We start from the raw sequence: 23855 nt of genomic DNA, 5'->3' as shown, positions 1-23855 counted from the left end.
TTACCCACGCAAAGGATTGTGGGATGGAGGGGCTGAGCCCCTCTCGGATTTGCTGCTCCTGACCAATGGGCTAGGATAGAGGTGCTAGCCATTATTTTCTCCTATTACCACACTTTTGCCCTTGGCCTCCTCACCTGGTACTGAGGTGCCAAAGGCCACAAAGACAACAGCAGTCACCGAGTCCTTGAGGCCAATGGTGCAGCCGAAGTGGGAAGCGAGGTCCCCAATGACAGCAGTGAGCATGCCAATTATCATGATGGACACCACGAAACAGGCCCAGCCATTGCAGTACTCTGTGGGTGGCACGCAAGCAAAGAGCACCTTCCAGAAGACGGTCAGGAAGTGCATGACGTAGTCAAAGCAGGATGGCAGGCGCTCCTCACCAGACTCATCCTCATCTTCATCACCCGCTGCAAGCAATGCAAGACAAGAAAGCAGATCACTAGTGGGCTCTGTGAAATCCCAGGTTTCCAAACACTGCAGCATTTTATAAGCTGAAGTCACATGGATTATGTTCTATTGATCCTTATTGCAACAGCAAAAATTCACTGAAATCACACAGACAAGAACTTAAATCGCATATTTGGCCAATGGGGATGGAGGCCTGGCTGCTGTCTGAATGGATTTCAAAAAGAAGAGGTCAAACCAGGAAACAGTGATATTACCTTTAACAGTATCATCTAAGCCACAGCTAGGATTCAATCAGTGAGGTATCAGGGGAGAACACTAACTACTGCCTGAGGGGAAGGAATGAGCTGTTGACACTGGGCTCTCTGTGACAGCCTTAAGAACTCAGCAGCAAAGGACCTGCTGCCCAGGACGTGATGGGCAACCAATGATTTGCCTGCTAATGTTCCTGATCTTGAATATTTGCTGCATAAGAGAGTGTGTAACCAGCTTTCCCCTCTCCCAGCTGTTCTCCACCATGCCTGCAGTGTTACCCCCCGCCAGTTAACATTCTGATGCTATCAATGGAATGATAGGAACTATAGGTTCAGCAGCACAGCAGGAGCATCTGAGGGGCTGTTCCTGGGACATTGACATGCTAGGAGATGCCAATCCAGATGTGGCTTTTGAAATTTTAGCAGCAGTTGACTGCTGGCTCTCTCTCTGTATACTAGAACATTTAAGTACACACAAGTTTTCCTTAGTGCTTGTTTATTTGGAGCAAATAAACTCCTCTGCCAGCTTCACCTATTCTCTGCTTTCCTGTGTTTATTGAGGGAGGTGGGGAAGATGCTGAGGATAATATCGGGATTGCCTTGAAATGGCATCAGGGTATTTGAAAGTGGATCAGCAATCACAGAATCATCTCTTAATGTCCTTAATGTTGTTCTTGTACTGGTACACAGAGGATTTGACCATATTTATCACCATAGCAATGCAGACAGCATCATGAAAATAGTGAAGGCCAGATAGGCATTCCTATTTACCCTCTCAGATGACAAGCATAAGTGAGCACTTGAAATTGAAAGGCAACACATTTTACAGGGATAAAAGCAAATACTTTCTTATGCATCACATAATTAGTCTGTGGAACTCACTGTTGATTGGCATTACAGAGGCACAAAGCTAAATAATATCGACAAAAAAAGTAGAAACTGATAAACTGAGAATAATATCTGCAAGAAGGCTGGGTAAAATTACAAGGGCTCTTAATCCCCATCTTTCTGGGCACGGTCTGATCACCAGCAGAGGTCAGGAAGTTTTCCATTCATTCTACAGAATAACATATCTATGTGCATTATATAGGGGGGTTTATATGTTCTGAAAAATCTGACACAGGCCAGTTCCTGACACAAGATGCCAAACTAGGCTGACAATTAGGCTATTCCAACATGATGCTTCCTATGTTCAGTCTCTTCCTATTGTTATGGTATCTTCATTGTTACTCATAATAAAGCTACTCATACAAATCTAATAACTGTGACTGGGCCAAATGCTGAGGACCGCATATCCACTTACTCTGAAGCAAGGGAGCGCTAAGCTCCGGTGACCAAACGTAAGTAGATTAAGCACCACTCAACTGTAACTATAAAAGTTGCCACCATTTCTCCATACAATGCTACTGACAATCAAGACAAAACTTCCAAAAGCTGTCCAACCAGTAATGTGTGTTTAGTGTAGGCAGTCTCAGAATTGCCCCAAGGAGAGGATTTGAACCGTAGTTGGTTCCTGGGTTTAAGGACTGCTGCCTGTTTTTTAAGGAACCATGTGATTGCACTAGGAACTAAGCTCTTCTACATAGAGGAAGCATGGTAGGCCCATAAGCCAGAGGTCAATGGATCAAAACCATTCCTTCTTAGGCCTGGGCTGCTTCTTTTGACTTCATTACAGTGTATAACTACCATAATGGGGAGAAAATACCAAGTACTAAAGGGCTCTTTAGTCTAGCAGAGAAAGGCATAACAGGAACCAATGGCTGGATGCTGAAGCCAGACAATTGCAAACTGGAAATAAGGCAGTAAAGAGACACAGCATGACTTCTAAAAGAGGCAATATTGGACAAGATCCAGACTAACTACAAAACCTTTCAGACTAAACACTCAAGATGTGGAAATATCCATAGCCCAACAGATGTGTGGCCCTCCAAAAATGCAAGATATAATCAGTGCAAAAAATATGGACATCTTGCAGCTGTTTGCCATAGTAAGACAGTCAGGGAACTGACTGCTACAGATAGCCAAGAGCCATTATTTCTGGGATCGATCAATGTGATGACACAGAGGCCATTTGGAGAGCAAGACTGAATGTTAGCGGAAAGACTATTGCCCTGAAAACTGACTCAGGAGCAGATATGATGGTCATATCAGAAGGTACATATATTTATCTTCAAAACACCCAGATCTGAAATCACCTGATACAGCTCTGACTAGCCCTGCTGGTATTCTAACAGCATGGGCCAATTCACCATAGAAACAACTTACAAAAACAAAATATTTGCATTCAGAGTATATGTTATCAAAAGATAAAAGACCAGCAGCCTTCCCAGCAGCAGCGAGGCAGACATGATGTGCTTAGAGAGAAAGGTGGAAGAATTTGACAACGTGTTTGGTGAGATCGGACTTTTGAAAGGAGATGCAGTACAAATAACCCTATGAGACAATGCTGAATCATATACTGTATGAACACCTTGCAGGATTCGTAACCCAATTGCTAAATATGTTCTTGGGGAAAAATCTGGTAGTAGCAGGCTGTGATGGGGTGGCTGCCCCTCACTGGGAGAAAAGGGGTTAAAAGCAGCCCTAGGGAGGCTGTGCTGGAGGCAGCCAATCAGAGAAGGGCTGAAGGGAGCAGCCAATCAGGGCCAAGCAGGCCCATATAAAAAGGGAGCTGCAGAGCAGAGGAAGACAGTTCTCTGCTGGGAGCCCCTGGAGGAGGGACTGTCTCTCTGGAGGGCTGAGAGAACTGCCAGCACCCTGGACAGAGCAGTGCTGCGAGCAGGGACTGGGAGAGTTAGAGACAGCTCCTGGCTGGCTGCTGGAGTTTGCAGGCTGAGGCCCTGAGGCAAGGGCAAGAGGATGTTAGGGCCACAAGGAAGCGGCCAGAGAATTTGCTGCAGTTGTCATTAAGTGAAGTGGCTGAACAGCGGCCTGCAGGTCTCCTAGAAGTGGGGAGCACATAGTGTAGCTCAGCTGGAGGACTGTGTCACTGAAGTAGACGCCACAGTCCTTGGAGAGATGTAGGTCCTAAAGCAGGAGTGACAGTGGTGAGACACCACCCGTAGAGGGCACACTACCATGCAGAGCTAATTCCCATGACAACCAGCAGGAGGCACCAGAGTGGTGAGTGAACCCCATTACATGGACGCTCTGTCATGGAGCCCAGCATCACACTCAATTACCTATGTGCTTGAAGATGATGTACAGGCATTCATGGATGCTATGGACACATATTGACCAGAGTCAGAAACCAGACTATACCTGCTACAAAAAGCAACCTCAACAGACACACAACTTCGAGAAGCTTGAAGTTACATGAGGACTAACTGGCCAAAGTATCTAAAGGACACTAAGGAAGTGACAAGAGATTACTTTTTGGTGCATGGACAAATGGACTCATAATTAAAGGTGATTGCATCATAATTCCAAGTGCAATGAGAGGAGAAATCTTAAACTTCATCCAGAAACGACATCAAGGGCTAACTAAATGCTGTGAACAGGCCAACCAGTCTGAGTAGTGGCCAGGCATCAGCAAGGGCATAAAGAATAAAGTATCTGTGAACATTGCAGATCTCACAGACCAACACACCACACACAAAAGAATCCCTTTAATAACAACACCTCTGCCAGACAGACATTGGAAGAGACTAGCTGCAGATTTATGTGAATTCAGAAGATATCATTATCTGGTTATAATGGACTGTTTTTCCAGGTATATAAAAAGAATGTACTTGAAAGACATAACATGTCTCAGTATTATTGAGAAACAAATGCATTTTTGCTCATTTTGGTATGTCAGAACAGACCAGTGTGGACAAGAGACTACAATTCACTGTAGCAGAATTTGTTTTTCCAAACAAAATATGATTTTTCATATTACTAGCAACCCACATTAATCACAAGCAAATGTAGAAGCTGAGAGAGCTGTACAGACAACTAAGAAAATCCTACAGCAGGAAGATCCATTCCTTGCTCTTCTGAGATACACATCAACATCCATAGAAGCTAGTGGATATAGTCCAGCACAACTCCTGATGGGAAGACAACTCAGAACTACTGTTCCAACTTCAGAAAAGAATCTATCTCCAAAAAGTGGCCAGACACAAAGAGAGCAGACAATTGGATAAAAAGGCTAAAAGAACTTATGAACACTTTTACAACAGATGACTCTCAGTTAGAAAACAGCCAAGTCTAGAACCTGGTAACTGTGTTTGTGTCAAACTGGATGGGGAAGAAGGATTAAGAACTGCAGCTGTCCTAAAGAAAAAGAATTAATCACCCAGATGATATGTGATTGAGACTGAGAATGGAGAGTTCAACAGAAACTGTCAACATCTACAGTTTGTGCCTCAGAAGGACCAATTGACAGAGCAAACCCTACAGATGGTGCATGCAGAACAACAAGAAGATGCCAAGATTCCAAACTGACCAGAGACAGTCGTTGCAACTAATGAGCAGCCCGATGACCAAGTTGTTATGCATCTGGGTTGTGTAATTAAAAAAATCAGTATGATTCAGAGACACTTAACAGACCGATAAATACTAAAAGATACCGTACATTTTATAAATGGTATTAATGTAAACCATAAAGGGAGAGATGTGATGGAATGCTAAACTATCTTATAATGTTCCGCCACTAGATGGCACCATGTTTAACACATCTTGCCTGAGCTGGTAACAGTAATACCTGGCAGTGCATTAAAGTATCCTAAAGGGAACACATTTCTTGTCTCTCTCCATGATGGAAGCCCTGTAGCCTGTCTGGTATAGAAGTCTGGTCTGCTAGTAGCAGCCCTGCACCTACTGCGTACAAGCAGTACATGACAGAGCTGGCACTCTGTGCACTGTTTATAGGGAGCTGCACTAGCATCTCTGCAGATGCCTGACTGCTTTGTTAACCCTTATGCTGCACTTGAGGACGTGTGTCTTGAAATGTCCGAAGGGATAAATGTGTTAGGGTGAAGACCCTCTGTGACAATTCCTTTGTAGAGTCAAAGGCTGGGTTTGCTCATTGAAGTGTGGATGGAATAAAATGTCTATTGTATAAGGATTTCCCATACTACTCTTCTCCTTCCCAGAATAAAATCAATGACCAAAGCACTAACAACACTGGATTGGACTCATATGAATCTATTTCCGGCTGGGTGCAGCACCATTCTGCCATGGTGTGAGCACTGACTCTAGTAGCTGGTGCCCCAGAGGTTGAGCACCCTAATGTATGCTTGGCAGGAAATACTGAGCAAGGGCTTTAACCAAGCTTCTGAGTTCTTAAGGGCAGACAGTCTGAGGCACAGGGTGGAGCAGCAATCCCGTCTTTCTATCAGGGATGGAGAAAGAGAGTAAAGATAGGAGGAGGGAAGGAGAGAAAAGGGGTGGGGGTGAGGGATAGAGAGAGAGAGGCTGAGAATGTCTGCATAGAAAGAAGTGGCAAGAAGAAACCCAGACATCTCTGCCCCTTCTTCCCCACCCCCCCTTTATTTCTCATCATTCTCAGATGCATGAATCACAAGTTGCCTTTGGGGCTCACTAACTGCCTGTGCAGGAACGCATCCCCATAGCTGGCTGGGAATTCACCCCTTTCCAAGAGGACTCCAAGGCACCAAATGGCCAAGCTGCACTCTGACCTTGCACCACACACTATCCTGTCACTCCCCTGATGCCAGCTTGAAAGGGACATGGCCACCAGCTGTTGGTTCATTAAGGGTTTTTAGTTTGTGTTTCACTGTATTAGTCTCTGTTGTTTGCAATGCATTCCTGGAATCTGCAAAATAGGGACCTAATCCTGCAAATTACTGAGCACCCTGAATTGCAATGAGAGTGCTGAGGACCTCCTGGAACTGGGCACTAAGGCCTGAATCCACAGATGTTGCAATGCTGAGTGTCACAGTTCACCACTTTTTTTTTTGGTGGGGGGGGGTTTAGAAAATCACTGTGAATCACCATACCTCTGTAAGGTGAGCGCAAGGCAGGCTTGCTCTCCGACTTCACTCGGGTTTCCCTCCACGCCAGCCCCGAAACCCACTGTTTGGGAAACATTGTCCTAAGCCTGGCCCCTTCACAGAGTTTGGTTCCTAAATCTAGGATACAGGGAAGCACCTAGCTCTGTTTGAGATCCACAGCTGGGAGAACAAGCCAGGCGCTTCCCTCACTTCACACAAAACAGCCAGAGGAAGAAGAGATAGCACTGCCCATCTTAGGAATATTAGCCCAGTGGTTAGAACACTTACCTGGTATGTGGGAGACCTGGTTCAATTCCCTCCTTTGCCAGATGGGGAGAAAGGATTTAAAGGGAGGTCTCCCACCTCTCAGGAAGGTGCTCTAATCTGAGAGATGGGATAGTCTTGGGATAGGGGGTAGGGTCTCTCCCAATCTCTCCTGTTGAAGCTGTTTCACTGTGTCTAAACAAACAGGCATTGGAGCAGGGCTGGCATCTGGATTGCCCACTGCCTAGGTGGGTGCCGTCACCACCAGGCTGCAGTGTCATTCTCTGAGCCAGTGACTGTGTTTTGCGCAGTAGGTCAAAGCACACTATGGAACTTGTAATGTGCAGTAGCAAGGTCCACGTAGTGACTGAGTGGCGCTATCCATTCCTGCCCTGGATGTGGCTTGCCATGCATATATCTTTATGTAGACCAGCCCTTAGGTGCGGGAGGCCTATGTTTTTAGAATTGAAGCTCCTGGTTTCTATCCCTGCTATCTCATGCACGTGGTTTAGCTGATACCCATGATCCATGCATGTTTGCAGTACATGGAGTTACTAGAACTGAACACCACCGAGGAAGCAGAGGCAGTTTCAGGCTGGCTTATACAGGCGCTCAGAGACCCAAGTCTTGCTAGTACATTCCCTTAGGGTTGGTGACCTTGTTGTAGCTGGGCACCCTCCGGTCCCCTCACCTGCACTAACAGTAATGGCTTCCATGAACTGGTCCCTCCAGGAATGTGTCCCTACAACCAAAGCCAGGTTTGTCTTCTTAATCAGCTTGTCCACGGTACTCTGTCAATGGGACAAAAATGCACAGCAGTTAAACCAGCTTTGACACCACGTGCTGTTCTGAGAGAACACGGTACTCAGCACTGTGCTGAGAGGAGCACTCTCACCCTTCCACAGGGGCTGGAACAGACACTCCCCCTGCCAGGGAGATGAAGCCCCTAAAGATGGGGCTGGTGGCTAGAACCAAGCAGCTGCCCTTCTCTTTGTGCAGTGTAGATTCTCCTCAGGCTTCTCCCTGCCCCTCATCCATCCTTCCTCTCCCCAGGCATTTCCACCTCACGTGCTCTCTCCATAGGGGTTGCTTTGGCCCCCATCATCTCAGGACACTTGCTTCTCCTCTGTCAATGGGGTAACTTACCTGCTCTCTCCACAAGGTGCTCATACACCTTCCCTTCATCTCTCCTGAGGCTGCTCCCTTGTGTCTCTTTCCTCCGGGTTCTCCCTTAATCTCTCTCTGCTAGGCCTCTTTCTTCAGGCACGCTCTCATTCTCTCTCTTCCCCTTGGCCACTCCCTCTCTCTCTCATGGCTGTCCTCTCTGTTCAAGCCTCTACCTATATCCCTTCCCTCCGGCTGTTTCCTCTCCAGTGACACTATTATCTCCTCATGAAGAGCCCCGGTACCCAGCACTGACCTTGAATTCATAGGACTCCTCAATGATGACCTCTAGTTTGGGATGCTCGCCCAACACTGGCTTCCCCATCTCTGCAATCCTCTTGGCTTCCTCCTCTTCGATGGTCAGCTTCCTCTCTGCCACTTCTGTGAAAACAGCATCAACACTCAGCTGAAGCTGAGCACAAGGCAGGGGTGCTTGGTAGATGCTGTGAAATGCCTTGGGCACAAATACACACCTCTCACATTTTGCTTAGTTCACAATGAACCTCATAAGAGTTAATGGTGGGACATTAGGTGACATGGTGGGACATTTTTAAAGAGCTGCTTCTTGTATCTTCAATGAATTATACTTCTCCTGAAAATGAGGAACCAATCCCACCAGCTCGAGCCAGGCATATACTGGGGAAAGCATCCCCTGTAATGCTAATGCACTTCAGTCCTTACCTACCCCCTCACCCTGAATATTCCAGTCCTTCTTTTCCCTCTACTGCCCATGTGCCTCACTCTGGATCTGCAGCACCCTCAGCTATTCCTACCCTGGGCTTCTCTACTGTAAACCTAGACTGAGCACATCAAGCTGATTGCCCTTGCGGCATATGCTGGGCTTCAACCCAGGCCTCCAGAAGTGAAAGACTTGTGCATTAAGGGCTTGATCCTTTGCCATTAGAGCTAATGTGAGTTTTCCCATAGCCTTTAATGGGAACAGAATCAAGCCCTAAGACACTAGTGATGAAAAGTGCTAGGTTAGGTATCCCTATTATTACAGTACTGAGCACCCCTAAACCTGATTTTAGTAAAACTGTGAACATGTGGGCATATTCTGCCCTCTTCATCCACATGGTACAACTAGTGATGGCAATGGGAGTTCTGTAGGAGGAATGAGTGAAGAATATGCTGCTGGCCACAAGGTCACAGTCAGTCTGGAGAGGGAAGAAGTCGTTAACAGGCCCATAACTGTCCCCGCTCTCACTTCTGGCTTGCCAGAACAATTCATTGTCATTTACAGAATGTCGAGGGGGTGACGTGTCCAGGTTATTTCACAGCAGTGGGAGATAGCAATGGGGCCTACCTTCCCCGAGGGGGACATCACCTAGAGTTGGAAGGTAGTGAGAACTGGCAGCACAAGTCCAGAAATGTCTTGACTGGGAAAGGGTGTGCTCCTGCAGGGCTGCCCTCATTTTCACTGGCAGCCTGCAAATACATTGTTTCTATTAAGATTTTTAATAGAAACACCCATGTTTTTGAGCAGCAAAAGCCAAGATTTCACTGAAAACACAAAAGATCTCAGGGAGAAAAGGCCAGTATATAACAAGGGACATAACTAATTGTTTAAAAAAATAAAAATGGTCCTTTACCCTGTCTTGAATCCCTTTATTAGTCTGACACGCACCCCTCCCCCATTCTTTCCCCTGCTTAAGCAACCACAGCTTTAGTGGGATTGAAGCACCAATTCTTGTTATGCTTTAGCACAAGAGCCCTTTTAAGAAAATGTTAATGTGCAGACACGTTTTCTAGTTTGAATTGAACAAGAGATGGAATCTTTTTATTCCCCTTTGATTCGAAAATTGCCTTGAGCAGTCTATTCCATTCAGGGCTTGCTTTAACTCTCACCCAGATACATATTCACAGGGGCAGGCACACACACTCTTAATTCTTTCATTCTGCACTGTAATTACGCTTACGTCACATTGTGCATTTCCTGGGGGATTCCTATCACTGGAAAATGTACAGGAAAAAATAGGTCAGGGACCAAGAGGGCTTTCTTTTCATATAAAACTGGATGATTAATCCTTGATGGAGAAAAAAGCGTCCCCAAGCTTCTGAAGGTGGGAAACAAGGTGCCCCATGTGGTGCTGCCTGTGAGGAGCAATCCACTAAGACATCCCCTTGTGGTGTTGTCTCTGGTCCTGGATGATACCCTGAAGGCTCCCCATCTGATATTGTCCATGGTATTGATGCAGAATCAACCAACCAATTGATGTGAATGCTGTCCATGGTGCTAACTACGGTTTCCATCCCACCCCACCCCACAGCTTGCTGGGCTAACAAAATGAAAGTGGAGACTGGCACTAGGATGGAGGTAGGGATGATTATTCATGAATTTATCTTCAAATTCTGCATTGTGATTGGACCTGGCCATGGTTGTTAGCTATCCCACTGACTTCCATGTCATAGGTTTTTGTTCACATGGCTGTTTGGGATGAAACTTCCTTTCATGTGACTTTTGGGATTCATGTGCATACGTACATATTCAGGATGGAAGTGTTTTCCTGGCCAATCTCTACATACTGGCTTCACGTGTTTGGGAGCAAGGGTTTAAGGAGGCCTGGATAGAGTAGGAGAGCCTCGTGAAAAAACGGTTACGCACCTTCTCATAACTGTTGTTCTTCGAGGTGTGTTGTGTCCATTCCAAGCATGTGTGTGCATGTGCACGGTAGCCGGAAGATTTTTCCCATAGCAGCCTCCATCAAGGTGGTCTGGGCGCCTCCTGGAGTCGCATCTTTATGGTGCTCAATATAGAGCCCTGCCATCCTGCCACCCCCTCAGTTTCCTCTTGCTGGCTACTCTGACAGAGGGGTAGGAGGGTGGGTATTGGTATGGACTTGAACAACACATATCGAAGAACAACAGTTAAGAGAAGGTGAGTAATCCTTTTTTCTTCTAAGAGTGCTTGTTCATGTCCATTCCAATCAGGTGACTCACAAGCCCAAGTCCAGGAGGTAGTGTCGGAGCTATCTACTCATTGTAGCACAGCTCTTCCAAAGACTGCATCATCCCTGGCCTGCTGGGTGATTTCCTAGTGCATGGTGAAAGTGTGTACGGAGGACCATGTCGCTGGGTGGGAACCTGCACCAGGAACGCCACTGAAGAGGTCTGAGCCCTGGTGGAATGCGCAGTAATCGGAGGAGCAGGCACCCCTGCCAGGTTGTAGCACTCACAGACGCAGGACGTGATCCATGATGAAATCTGTTGAGAAGAGACAGGAAGACCTTTCATTCTGTCCACCACTGCCATGAGTAACTGGACAGACTTTCAGAATGGTTTTATTCTCTCAATGTAGAAGGCTAGTGCTCTGTGGACATCCAGTGGGTGAAGTCTCTGCTCCCTGCTGCTCGAGTGCTGCTTAGGATAGAACACTGGGAGGTAGATCTCCTGGTTGGTGTGAAACTGGGAGACAACCTTCGGGAGGAAAGCTGGGTGAAGTCTGAGCTGGACTTTGTCCTTATGGAACACAGTGTAAGGGGGCTCTGATGTCAGGGTCTTGAGCTCAGAATCCCTCCTGGCTGAGGTTATCGCTACCAGAAACGACACCTTGTATGAGAGAGAGAGCAGACAGCATGTTGCCAAAGGTTCAATGGGCGATCCCATGAGTCTGGAAAGGACTAGACTGAGGTCCCAAGCCGGGACAGGCTGCTGGACATGAGCGTATAGCCTGCTGAGACCTTTAAGGAAACGGCTGACCATAGGGTTAGTGAAGACCGAGCGGCCCTCTCCACCTGGATGAAAGGCAGAGATAGTGGCCAAGTGAACCCTTATTGACGACATGGACAGCCCCTGCTGCTTGAGATAGAGAAGATAAGTGGCACAGAGGTGAGCGTCGTGGATCAATGATGCTGTGTGGACCAGACTGAAAATCTCTTCCCCCTAGCAAGGTAGGTAGCCCTGGTGGAGAGTTTTCTACTGCCCAGAAGGACTTGTCTAACTGAGACAGAGCAGGAGAGCGCCATAGGGTTCAGTCACAGAGCTTCCACACCATGAGGTGCAGCAACTCGAGGTTCGGATGCTGGAGCTATCAATATCACTGAAGCTTGTTCCCTCCATATCTTGACAAGCATCTTGTGAACAAGAGGGATAGGAGGAAACAGGTAGAGGAGATGGCCTCCCCATGGGAGGAGGAACACATCTGCGATGGAGCCCAATCCAGTGATGATGCATCCGTCGCTAGGGAGAGAGATGGCTGAGGGCTGGAGAAGGGGAGCGAGTCGAGAACCTGGCAGGGCAGGGTCATGACCCTGTCCAAATTGTCCCAGGCTGGCTGATACAGCAACACTGGCCACAACTGAAGAGGCCGAAGCCTGAGTCTGGCATGTCGCACCACGCAGGTACAGGCTGTCATGTGTCCTAGAAGTTTCAGCAATTCCTTGCTGTGGTGGTGGGGAACTGCCTGAGACCTCGTATGATGTCACCCAGGGACTGAAACGTTGCTTCTGGGAGGTATGCCCTGGCTTGTGTCGAGTCAAGTACTGCCCCTATAAACTCTATTCTCTGAACCAGGAACAGCATTGATTTCCCCTCATTCAGAAGAAGACCCAGTTCATTGAATGTCAGTCTTATGAAGTTGACTTGTGTCTCCACTTGAGACCTGGAGTGGCCCTCGATGAGCCAGTCATCGAGGTGCGGGAACACCTGTACCTGCCATCTGCGCAGGAACGCAGCCACGACTGCCATGCACTTGGTGAACACTCAAGGAGCCGCTGACAGGCTGAAGGGGAGGACTGTGAACTGGTAGTGGGTGTTGTTCACCACAAACCTGAGGTATTTTCTGTGGGACAGCATTATTGCTATGTGAAAGTACGCGTCCTTCAAGTAGAGGGTGGCATACCAGTCTCCTGGATCCAATGAAGGGATGATGGAAACCAAAGAGACCATGCGAAACTTGAGCTTCTTCACGAACTTGTTGAGTTCTCACAGGTCTAGGATGGGCCTGTGCCCACCTTTGGCTTTCAGAATTAGTAAATACCAAGGATAGAAACTCTTGCCCTTCTGCTCCTGAGGAACCTCTTCCACTGTCCCTAGCAAAAGGAGTGAGTGCTCCTCCTGTATAAGGAGTTGCTCGTGAGAGGGGTCCCTGAAGAGGGACAGGGAAGGGTGGGAGGGCACAGAATTTGATGGAGTATCCCCTCTCTACTATGTGGAGCACCCAGTGGTCTGAAGTGATATGGGATCATGCCTGGTAGAAAGGGGACAAAAAGGTAAGGCAGAGCAGATCCAGTTCTTGTTCTGGTGTGCCGTCCTCAACCGCACCTTCAAAAGGTTGGTTTGGGGCTGGAAGATGGTTTGGGTTGGCCAGAGCCCTGTCCTGAGGACAGGTGCAGCCTTTTTCTGCTGCTCCTATTCCTCCTCCTGGAAACGTCCTGTCGGTTCTGTTGGCAGAACCACAGAAGAGGCTGAGGACTGAAAGGCTTCAGCTGCATGGCAGGAGTGTGTAGGCCCAAGGATTTGAAGGTGTCCCTAGAGTCTTTTCGGCTGTGTAGCCTTTTATCTGTCTTCTCCAAAAACAGAGTCACACCCTCAAAGGGGAGGTCCTGTATGGTCTGCTGGACCTCGTACAGGAGACCAGAGACCAAGAGCCCCTTCTCATGGCCACCCCCATAGACATGACTGTCGTGGCTGCATCAGTACAGTCCAGCACAGACTGGAGGGAAGCTCAGGAGATTAGCTTGCCCTCCTCAACCAAGGCTGAAAACTCAGCACGGGAGTCTAGGGGGCGCAGTTCCGCAAATTTTGCCACTGTGCCGAGGTATTATAAAAGAGTACTGGCTGACAATGGCTTGTTGGTTGGAAATTTGGAGCTGCAATCCACCCCTGGAATAGACTTTCCTCCCAAAAAGGTCAAGTTTTTTAGCCTCTCTGTTTTTGGGGGAGGGGCCTTGGAAACCTTGCTGCTCATGCTGATAAGCAGCATCCACAACAAGGGAATCAGGTTGCGGGTCGGAATAAAGATGTTCATAAAGTTTAGAGGGCACAAAATATTGCCGTTCATTGCGCTTGGCAGTGAGTGGGAATGAGGCTGGGGTCTGCCACAAGGTTTTGCTGGTGTCTGCAATTGTTTTTATGGGCGGCAGGGCAATATGGGAAGGTCCAGAGGGCATGAGGATATCCACCATGGGATCAGAGTCCTCTACTACCTCCTCTGCCTTGATGCCCAGACTCTGGGCAACCCGGCACAGCAACGGCTGCAACACCCGATTGTCATCGAGCGCCAGGGCTATGGCGGTGCCAGCCAGCACCTTGTCCGGCAATGACTAGGAAGAAACCACAAAGAACAGTGGCTGTTCCCTGCCATCAGCGCCCAAGGGATCCCATGACTCTTGGAGATCCCGGCAGGTGCTGATGCGGATGGTGCCATACTTAGAGCTGGGGCTATTGACACTGAACTCAGTGCCAATGTCAGCATCGGAGCTGCCACTGGTGGCAGTGTCAGTGCTGGAGCTGCCGTTGGGGCCGGGGCTGCTATCAGTGCTACTGCTGGTGCAGGAGCTGCTGTTAAGGCCAGTGCTCATAACAGCGGCGCCGCCTATGCTGGCACCTAAGGCAATGTCGGCAGCGAAGCTGCAGCTGCTGCCGAAGTTGGTGCCAGCAATGGTGCTGCAGCTGATGGTGTCGACACCAGTGGCGGTGGTTCAGTGGCTGGCTGTTCAGTCGGTGGGATAAAGGTGGCTGAAGCCATCGAAGTTGCTGCTGAGTGGGACCCTTGACTCTTCCCTGCCTCTGGTGAAAGGCCCCAGGAGTCCAGAAGGGCCACTGCAAGGGGTTCTGCCACTGCAGTGGCCATGGCACCGGGTAAGCCCATCTCTCCTGCCATCACCTAGACCTCCTGCTTCTGCTCTTATCGGAGCAGTAGGAGTCTGATTCTGACTCTGAGGTCTCCAAAAAGAAAGACCACAGAGGAGCTGTGCTTTGGGGCACTGAATGTTGGGCACTCAGGGACCGACTGGGTTCTCTCTCTGGAGGTGTTGATGTTGGGAGTGCCGTGGAAAAGGGGAGTGCCAGGACATCATCATTGGCTTCCCTCTTGACTGCACCTGCCGTGGTGGTGCTGACGGGGCCGGAGTCTCCTCTGTCCTAGGGGGTGAGAACAGCAGAGTGAGGCGCAGCAAGTTTTGAGCCACCTCAAATGCCTTTAGTGTCAAAGGGAGCAGCAGCCGCCTGCTCTTTAGATTTGCCCAGGGGAGAATGCTCCCTCTTCGGCTTCTTCTTCTTCTAAGGCACTGAAACTGGTGCCTAGACACCGATTGGCCGCGGGTGAAGCCGTGCAGGTACCGAGCATCTCGGGAGGAGACCTTTCTTGGCATCGGTTCCCAAGATGATAGTGCCAACGCGCTCTGTGCCGAGGATGTGCTGGGTGTGGGCTAAGGAGTTGCTCGTGAGACTAAGGCAGAGTCAGGGAACTAGCTGAAGCAGCAAGGTGGTGATGGTAGGTTCCTTGTTGCTACTTCAGCATTTGAACTTAGGATAGCACAAGCCCATGATGTGGTTTGCTGTGGAAAAGCTGCTCTTGGTGAGTGGGTATGTGCCCTGTATAGGAGAGAGCAGGAACCTGCAGAAGGATGGGTAAAACCAGCAGAGGGGCCAAGACATGCTGCAGGAACAGCAACAGCAAAGCAGGAGGGATAGAGGCATAGGCAGCTGGAGATGTACCAGCAGCAAGTGATTGAACAGTCAAAGGAGGCCAACCAGAATTGGCATCCAGTGTAAGAGGCCAGAAATGATTATCTGAATGCTAGCACAGAGGCTGTGCCTGCTCTGAGTCCCTGAGCTCCTCATGAGGTGGACACTGCTGCTTCTGGCCAACAGGTACCAGTGCTGCTACCAGGTGGATACTACTGCTGCTGCTCCCTGTGGTTAGGTCAGCAGCATCAACCACCTTCTGCTCATCAGGCTGCTGAAATGGGTACTGCTGCTTCTCCTGCTGACAACTAGTGTAAGATTCTCCCTGTGGTGCCCTGGCTGCGGAGATGACTACTAGTGCAAGTCAACAGGAGTCTCCCGATGATATTGGGGCTGCTGGAGGGAACACTCCTATGTCTCCTGTTGCTAATGAGCTGCATCCTTCTGATCTGCATGCTGGAGCTGAAAGCCTTCTCCAGACTTTGGAGGCTGATGGACACATCTGACTAATGGACACATCCCACCGTTATTATTTGACAAGTTGCAAGGAATTTCATAAAACAACCAATCAACCAACCACCCTCAAACAAGCAGATCTGGAGATTGACAAAAGGGTGCGGCTGACACCAGCGTCATCCCCACCGACAAGCGTCATCTCATCAACAAGGGACGTCAGGATGTCACTCAAGAGTCCTTGCAAGTGGCAACTTTGACCACACAAATTTCAGACTGCTGACTTTCTGAGCCTGAGTGGGAGGGCTCTAAGAAGTGGGAAGATACAACACAGAGGAGTCTTGCTCTGGCCAAGCACTGAGGCACAAATTACTCAGGGATTCTTGTACAGTTTATAAACACCCCAGGTAATGTCAGAGACACTGAGGTTTATGAATCCTGTACAGATTCCAGTAGATCTCCTATTCCTCACAAGAAGTCATATAGGGATTATATACTCAGCATGGACTCTTTTTATAAACCTTGCCTGGACTCACAAACCCTGCCAGAGATTGACTGAAAATGTTATAAACCTTACGAGGCCTGCAGACTTTATGAAATACACAAGAAATCCTAAGGCAGTTGATACTACATTAATCCATCGTAAAAGCAGACACAAATACATCCATCTTTTGAAATCAATAATGTACTTCAAAATGTCGCAGCAGACCTCTCAAGCTCTACAATTGGCAATCCTCTTTTCAGCTGATGGGAATAAGTTGGTAAACTGCACAGAGCAACAGAGGCTGCAGCAACTGGCAAAAAACTAGCAGTAACAAGGCACAGTGGAGCTCCGAGAGAAGGAGCTGGGAGGCAATGGGCACAAGACAGGTTACCATGCGAGGGGAGAGGATCCAAGGCCACAGAGTGGCAGAGGCAGGAGTGCCGTTAGGTCAGAGTGGCAGCACCAGAGGACATTGCCCTGCCTTTTGGCCCTTTGCTACATGTCCTGTGCACATTTTGTTTTTAGGAAATTAAGAGGCCCATGTCACAGAACAATTAGTAGAAAATGTTTGGAAATGAAAGCATCAAAGGAAATTCTTAGATGATTCACAATATGTCTCAATAAGTGAAGGGAAAAAGAAAGCCTCAAATATGTATTTAAAAAACCAACCAAACATTAGAAAGCCAGTGAAAGTTAAGTTTAAACTTCAAAAAATCCCCAAAGTACTGAAAGTGCAGAGCTGGAGTACCCCAACCAATCTTAACTATGCCTCTGTATTGCCACCAGTTCTCCATGCTAATTTAAGCGGCAATCATGTCTGGACACTTTATATCTACAGTGTTGACAGTATGAGCCACATGTGTCAGCTAAATGGTATCATATTCATCGTATGTCTGTAAATGACACTCAAACATACTCTGTGGGTGCCACCTACACGACCAATTCACTGTCTGGTAGCAAGACAGAAAAAACAACATTTCTAGGCACTAAATCCAAGAGTTATAGCATGCTCATCACCATGGTAGCTGTGCCACCTTCAAGTCTCAGATTTTTTAAAACACATTATTGCTTTGCTTTTTCATTCGCCCTCCTATTTGTTTGTTTTATTCATTGTGGAAAACCTAAGTGAATTAAGCGAGTTTTGTGATTTGTTCTGTGGGTGATGAGGGCCATGGTCATTCTGCTGTGAGATCCATAATTGATGGGCAGCTGGGAAGGACATTCTGTCTCCTACACTCATGTGTCTCACCCTTGTGGCTCACAGTTGTATTGTTCTGCTGTTAATGGCAGTCATGATCATGTGGAGAGAGCCACATCCTCAGGTAACCTTGGCCAGTCCCCTGAAGGGCTTTGGAAATCAGGACGAAAAACCTTGATTTTGATTCTGTGTTCCACAAGAGGCAATGCACACAGTGGAGCACTGGGTGTTGTGCGCTCAGTGGACTGTGTTGCTGAGTGCGTGGGCCACCTGTAGATGGAAGAGGGCATTGTTATAAGTTGCAACCACTTAGCCATCTAGAAGCAGAGAAGAGGCCAAAAAGGCCTGGTCTTTCTCGATGAGTGCAAGACACTTCTACTGTGCTTCATGCTAGCCATCACCAGGACCTCCATCTTCTCCATGCTGAGTTTCAGCCAACTATTCTTCATCCAGGGGCTGATGACTCTATGGTAGCTGGGAGATGGTGCTGATAGTGTTGGATATTAAAGAAATGTAGAGCTAGGCATCATCTGCATATAGCTGTCACCTGAGACTGTGCTATTACATGATCTCTTCCTGCAGCTTCATGTACCCTTCATGCCAAATCAGATGAAGGAGAAGACTGAAACTTTTGGGACTCTACAGATGAGGGCAGAGAGTAGTTGCTTATCCTGATTCTTGAGTTTTCAGTTTGAGAAGAAAGATTGGTGTAATCTCAGAGATACCTGTTCACCCAAGCTAAGTGATTGGCACAGACTAGAAGTCTCAAATGCCGTGTCAACATCCAGTGGTATGAATATGCCATTTGTCCATGGATAAGAGGCCATCTTGCCCAATGTCCTTAATATACACATAAAAGTTTTAACCAACACACATCTCACCTTCTCAGGAGTTGTCTCTTCTATAGTGAGATCGATGCTGCTGCAATCGATGCAGCAGGGGTCGATTTAGCGGGTCTTGTGACGACCCGCTAAAATGATGGCAGAGCGCTCTCCGGTTGACCCCAGTATTCCAGCTTTTTGAGAAGAGTAAGGGAAGTCAACTGGAGAGCATCTCCTGTCAACGCAGCACAGAGAAGACACTGGGGTAAATCGACCTATGCTACGTCGATTCCAGCTACATTATTCACATAGCTGGAGTAGCGTAACTTAGGTCGAATTACCCCAGTAGTGAAGACAATCCCTTCTCTCTCATCTCAGTGATTCTCTGATGAAGCCTCCCACCCTGTATCTTCACTGTGAGGCAGAGAACTATTATTATCCCTACATTATAGATGTGGGATCTGAGCAAGGTGGAAAATTTCTCAAGGTCAAAGAGCAAATAAACAGTAGAGCTGGGCATATATCCCAGTTGTTCTGGCTCCCTGTCCTTTGTTCAAAGCAGTATGTGCTATATTGGCAGGAAATACCAAAGTTAAATTTAAGTCTGGGTTGACCTAAAATACAGGTCCTTGAACCCAGAGGAGTATTCCCTGCAGGGGGTGTATGTCCAGGTGCAGTGTCCAAGGGCTCATTGGATAAATTTGGGAGGCCTTCAGGAGGAGGTATATGGTCAAATATTCCTACCTTCATGTGCCTCTCTACATCTGAGTGCATCTGAGCGCATAAAACTCTCCCCTCCCCTCCTCAGCAAAAAAATAACAAGGGCTATGATAGTTTTTTTAAAGAAAGACCATTTTTAATTTGGCAGGTCAAATCTGTTAAAGTGAATGCTGCCAAGAGCAGCTTAATTATTAACCAGTCCTGATTTCTGTTTGTATCAGCCTCAACACTCAGCTTTCAATGTGGATTGCACCCTGGACTCCTGGCTGTCAACTCCAATTAGCCTGATAAGGTCGGGAGACACCAGGCAAGAAAAGGAGCCTGGCAGTTCTTCCTGGGTTCCCTCCTCTGTCTCTTAGAGATGGGTAAGGCTGGATGAATTGCTTCCTCCTAACTCCTTCTAGTCTGAACATAAGTGAATGCGAACATTATTCCTATTATTTAACATGCAAACTGTGGGAGCACATATAGGTCTCAACCAGGTTAGGCCCCGTTGTGCTAGGTGCTGTACGAACATACGACAATCCTTGCCCCAAAGAGCTCAGAGTCTGTAAGACAAGATCTAACAGGTGGAAGTGACGGGGATGCGAACAATTCCCAGGCAGTCAGTTTTAGTGATGACAGCTCACGTGAATAGCAACGCAGACTTACGGATAGACTGTTTCCTGATTCAGGGTCACAATCTGCCCACAGGGCCTTACCACAGGACAAAATGCTTTGTAATAGTAAGTTACAAAGAGTTTCACTAAACACCCCAAAGCCTATGCAGAATTATTCAGCTCTGCTAAACCATTCTGGAAATGTCAGGCTCTCTCTGTGGAGGAAGGCGAAACCGTGTTGCAGGGAGTCGGCTCTCTGAGGCCTTCTCTTTCTGGCTCTGCCACTGACTCGGTCTGTCACTTTAATGCTCCAGCCCTCAGTTTCCCCACCCGCACCATGGAAATAGCACTTGTCTACCAACATGGACATCATGTGGGTTAAGTCACTGATATTTGGAAAGTGCTTTGAGATCAGTCCATGGACAGCACCATGGCAGTGTCAAGCATGCTGAGTGTGAGACTGCAGCTTTTGAGGCTGGAAATACTGGGAACACATCGCTTCTGGGCACTTCTAGTACCAGCCAGAACTGGGAAGGACAGAGACATCTGTGAAAATGGGGCTGCCTGTAATAGCAGGGGACAGGACTCATTGATCCTTAGGTGCCTACCAATCCGATGCCCCAATAACACTAATTTAGAATAAAAACATGTTCTCCAAAATGTGTCGAGACCCCCACAGGGGAAAGAGACTGGATGAAGCTGAGCTACATTCATGATGTTGACTCCTTGCTAATCAGCTGGGCATCGCCTGGGAGTTGATGAATTCACAGGGATTTCAGGGGTTGGGGATGCTAACTGGGGAAGAAGGAAGATTTCCAGCTGCTGTGAGATAAATGCAAATGACCAGTCTTAGAAACAGCAGTTCAAGACATTTTGTCTCTTTTTGGCTGGGAACACCCTCACCTGCCTGACCTACCCTCACAATGTGACCCAGCTATCCCTGACATTGCTTCTCAACATCATCCCTGGGTAGGAAGGAGGTGGGGTGCACTGAAAGCTCAAACTAGGGGTGAGGAAGAGGCAGAGCAGCTGTCGTGCAAAGACAATGAGGTGATACCAAACAGAGCGTGGTAATCTCAGTCCTGCAGGACAGCACTCTAAAGCTTTCCGTTTATCGGTTGCCAGCGTGAAACACAACGCGTATCCCACTTAGCTGTGCGCCAGCTAGTGTCAAGGAATAAAGTGAAGCTGCAGGAGATGCCAGCAGGAGACTCAGAGCTGCCCTTCCCCAACCTGCTCTCTAAAATGCTTGTCACCTATAGGGGAAACCTGAGAGAACCTGGCTGGGTCAGCATCAGCCTGCGCATGCAAGAAAGTCTCCTCCATCTCATGTCCCAGCAGCATTCACTTCCTTCTAGCAAGCGTAGCTCTTTAACAGAACTGCCAAGAAGCTTTTCCTTTTGCTGTTTGTGTCCCGGGCATGGGCCCTGCCTTTGGCCCAGGAGCACAGGTTAATGTAGCTATGCTGGAGGGTGAGGGGACACAATCCTCCACCTAACTTCACAGATTAGCTGCTGGGCTGTGGCTCCACTGGTCTCTGTACAGGGCACAGCAGGGCTTATGTCTTTGTACTGCAGATGTGCTGGAGGCCACAGGCTGAAGTGAGGGCTTCACTGGGCTCACCGCTGTCCGAACACTGAGAAAGAGACAGGCCCGAAGACTTACAAGGAGAGTTTTATGGAGGGTTCTGAAGGTGGATAATGAGGTAGCTTTGCAGATGTGTATGGGGAGCTCCTCCCAAGCACCGGGAGGGGGGGGGGGAGCCCAGGAGAAAGCACAAAGAAAATTTAACCAGTGGGTGTTGGAGGCTGGTATGATGGGCCGGCTGGAGGCAGGAGTGGATCTTTTGATAGTGAATCAGAGATGATAGATCAAGTGGGGATTGGTCATGAAGGGCCTGGAAAGTAACAACAAGTAGTTTATGTTTGATGGGGGTACAGAAGGGGAACCCAGTGGAGGGATGCAAAAGAGGAGCAACATGGACAAAGTGATGGGATAGGAAAATGATCTTTGCAGAAGCATTCTCAATGGGTACGAGAGGGGCAATATTGCCTTTGTCAAAGCCAGAGACGAGGATGTTGCCGTGACTGAGATGTGAGATGATGAAGAGGACGGTCAGACATTCCTATAGGAATAACTAGTAAATTTATCAAATACCATCACCATTTCTCCATATTAACATTATGCAGCGTAGTCATTTCCCAGTACTAACAACAATAAGAATAAGACCAATAAGAACAATGAATTCCCCAAAGTGATGAAAATGAGCGTGTTGCAAAAATTGCTACTTTAAGTAGAGAAAACATGGTTTTGTGGTTAAAGCAAAGGGTTCCAGGTCCTATTTCTGTCCCTGCTGTTAACTCGCTGGGTGATTTTGGGGAAATCATATTGGCCTCTGTTTCTCCATCTATGGGATGGAGCTAATATTCATCCACCTCACAGGAGGTTTTCGTGGTTCAATTTACACTTGAGGTCTTTGGATGAACAACGCCATTGAAATATTAATCATTTATTTAGAAATCAACATGTTAAAAGTGTGCTGACACCTGAGATGATTTTAAACATCTCACTTACTTTTCATTATTTATGCTGCTTGCCTTGTGCATTTCTCTTATGTTGTACAATGAAAATATGTCAGTTTCACATTTGCTTATATTCAGTTTCAGTTTCAAAATCTCACATACTAACTGTGCTGTACTGTTTCCATTGCAAACACTGCAAGGAATGTTTAAATGAAAACAAAATATGAGCAGTGGAATTTTTAAAATTTTACAGAAACATCTGTGTTGGTCTGAGGTTTGATAAAACCTTATCTCTAAAAACTTAAATTGTGGTCCTAGGCCAGCCCAACACATTCATTTCATGCAGTCAGAATCAGATACTTTAATCTACCAGCCATCAGGTGCATCCTAAAACAGTTCTTTTCAAAGTTCATTGAGTCACAGGTATGGATTGCAGAATGAGTTTGGATCAAATAAGCACGGGCACACGTTCAAATGCGAAGTTCATCCAAACTCAAACTCATTTAAAACAAAAATATTTTCAATTTTTCACGTGGTTCTTTACTTTCAGGCTTGGGAGCAGCAGTCCAATAATGCCCCAGAAAGTTGTTCTCATGAGATTTTCAAACCAAAATTATTGGAAATCTTGCGAGGCAGCTCCTTGTTGTGTGATTTCAGCACACCCTCATGCTGCAAACACATAGAGGCTAACTGCAAAGATATGAACTTCTCCAAAATCAGGGGCTGCTTGGACCTGGGGGTCTCGGTTTGGGCCATCTGTGTCTCTGATATGTATCCAGAGTTCTAGTGTGTATACAGACAGAAGTGAATATCTAACCACTTGAGCTTTCCTCCTCGCTAGTCACAAGCCAGCCAAGGGGCAAGCAGTAGGCATAAACCTGACACCAGTGCTCTGTGCTGGAGACAGAGTGAAGAGACAGAGCTGCAGATGTCCTGACCCTAAAAGCTGCTGCGTTTCTGGAGAGCAAACAATGGTGGGCGGAAGACATGAAATACACACACAAGAGAAACAAGAATCGCCAGGAGAAATGTGAGACATCTAGGGGGAGTCCAAAAGGGGGCCAAGTGACAGAGCCACTAGGTCACTCCGGTACTCTTATACTGCAATTAAGCACCCATGGCTGGTCCACGTCAGCTGACTTGGGCTTGCGGGGTGGTAAAATTGTGGTGTAGACATTCGGGCTTGGGCTGGCGCCTGGGCTCTGGGCTCTTCCTCTCTCGTGGGGTCCCAGAGCCTGAACATCTACACTGCAATTTTACGGCCCCACAGCCCAAGCCTCTTGAGCCTGAGCCAGCTGACAAGGGCCAGCTACAGGTGTTTAATTACAGTATAGACAAACCCACCGGCTCTAAGATAGGTCAGTGGGACAGCTGCAGGGAGATGAGGAGCTTGGTAGGAA

At 47.6% G+C, this 23855-nt stretch overlaps 1 protein-coding gene across 5 annotated transcripts in view; it reads right to left on the bottom strand.

Annotated features, from left to right (window-relative positions):
- SLC8A3 (solute carrier family 8 member A3) overlaps positions 1–23855 on the bottom strand; it is a 209190-nt gene that overhangs the window by 4667 nt on the left and 180668 nt on the right. For all 5 annotated transcript variants that reach the window (XM_030559681.1, XM_030559683.1, XM_030559682.1 and 2 more), the window contains 3 exons: positions 8286–8410; positions 7557–7656; positions 135–410 (listed from right to left, as the gene is read on the bottom strand). In XM_030559681.1, the coding sequence (XP_030415541.1) occupies positions 135–410; positions 7557–7656; positions 8286–8410 (501 nt within the window). The remainder of the gene's footprint in view (positions 1–134; positions 411–7556; positions 7657–8285; positions 8411–23855) is intronic.

The sequence above is a fragment of the Gopherus evgoodei genome, chromosome 4, assembly GCF_007399415.2.
Source record: "Gopherus evgoodei ecotype Sinaloan lineage chromosome 4, rGopEvg1_v1.p, whole genome shotgun sequence".
NCBI classification, from domain to species: Eukaryota; Metazoa; Chordata; order Testudines; family Testudinidae; genus Gopherus; species Gopherus evgoodei.
The sequence above is the reverse complement of the archived record's forward strand: the minus strand, read 5'-3'. Positions and strand labels throughout refer to the sequence as shown.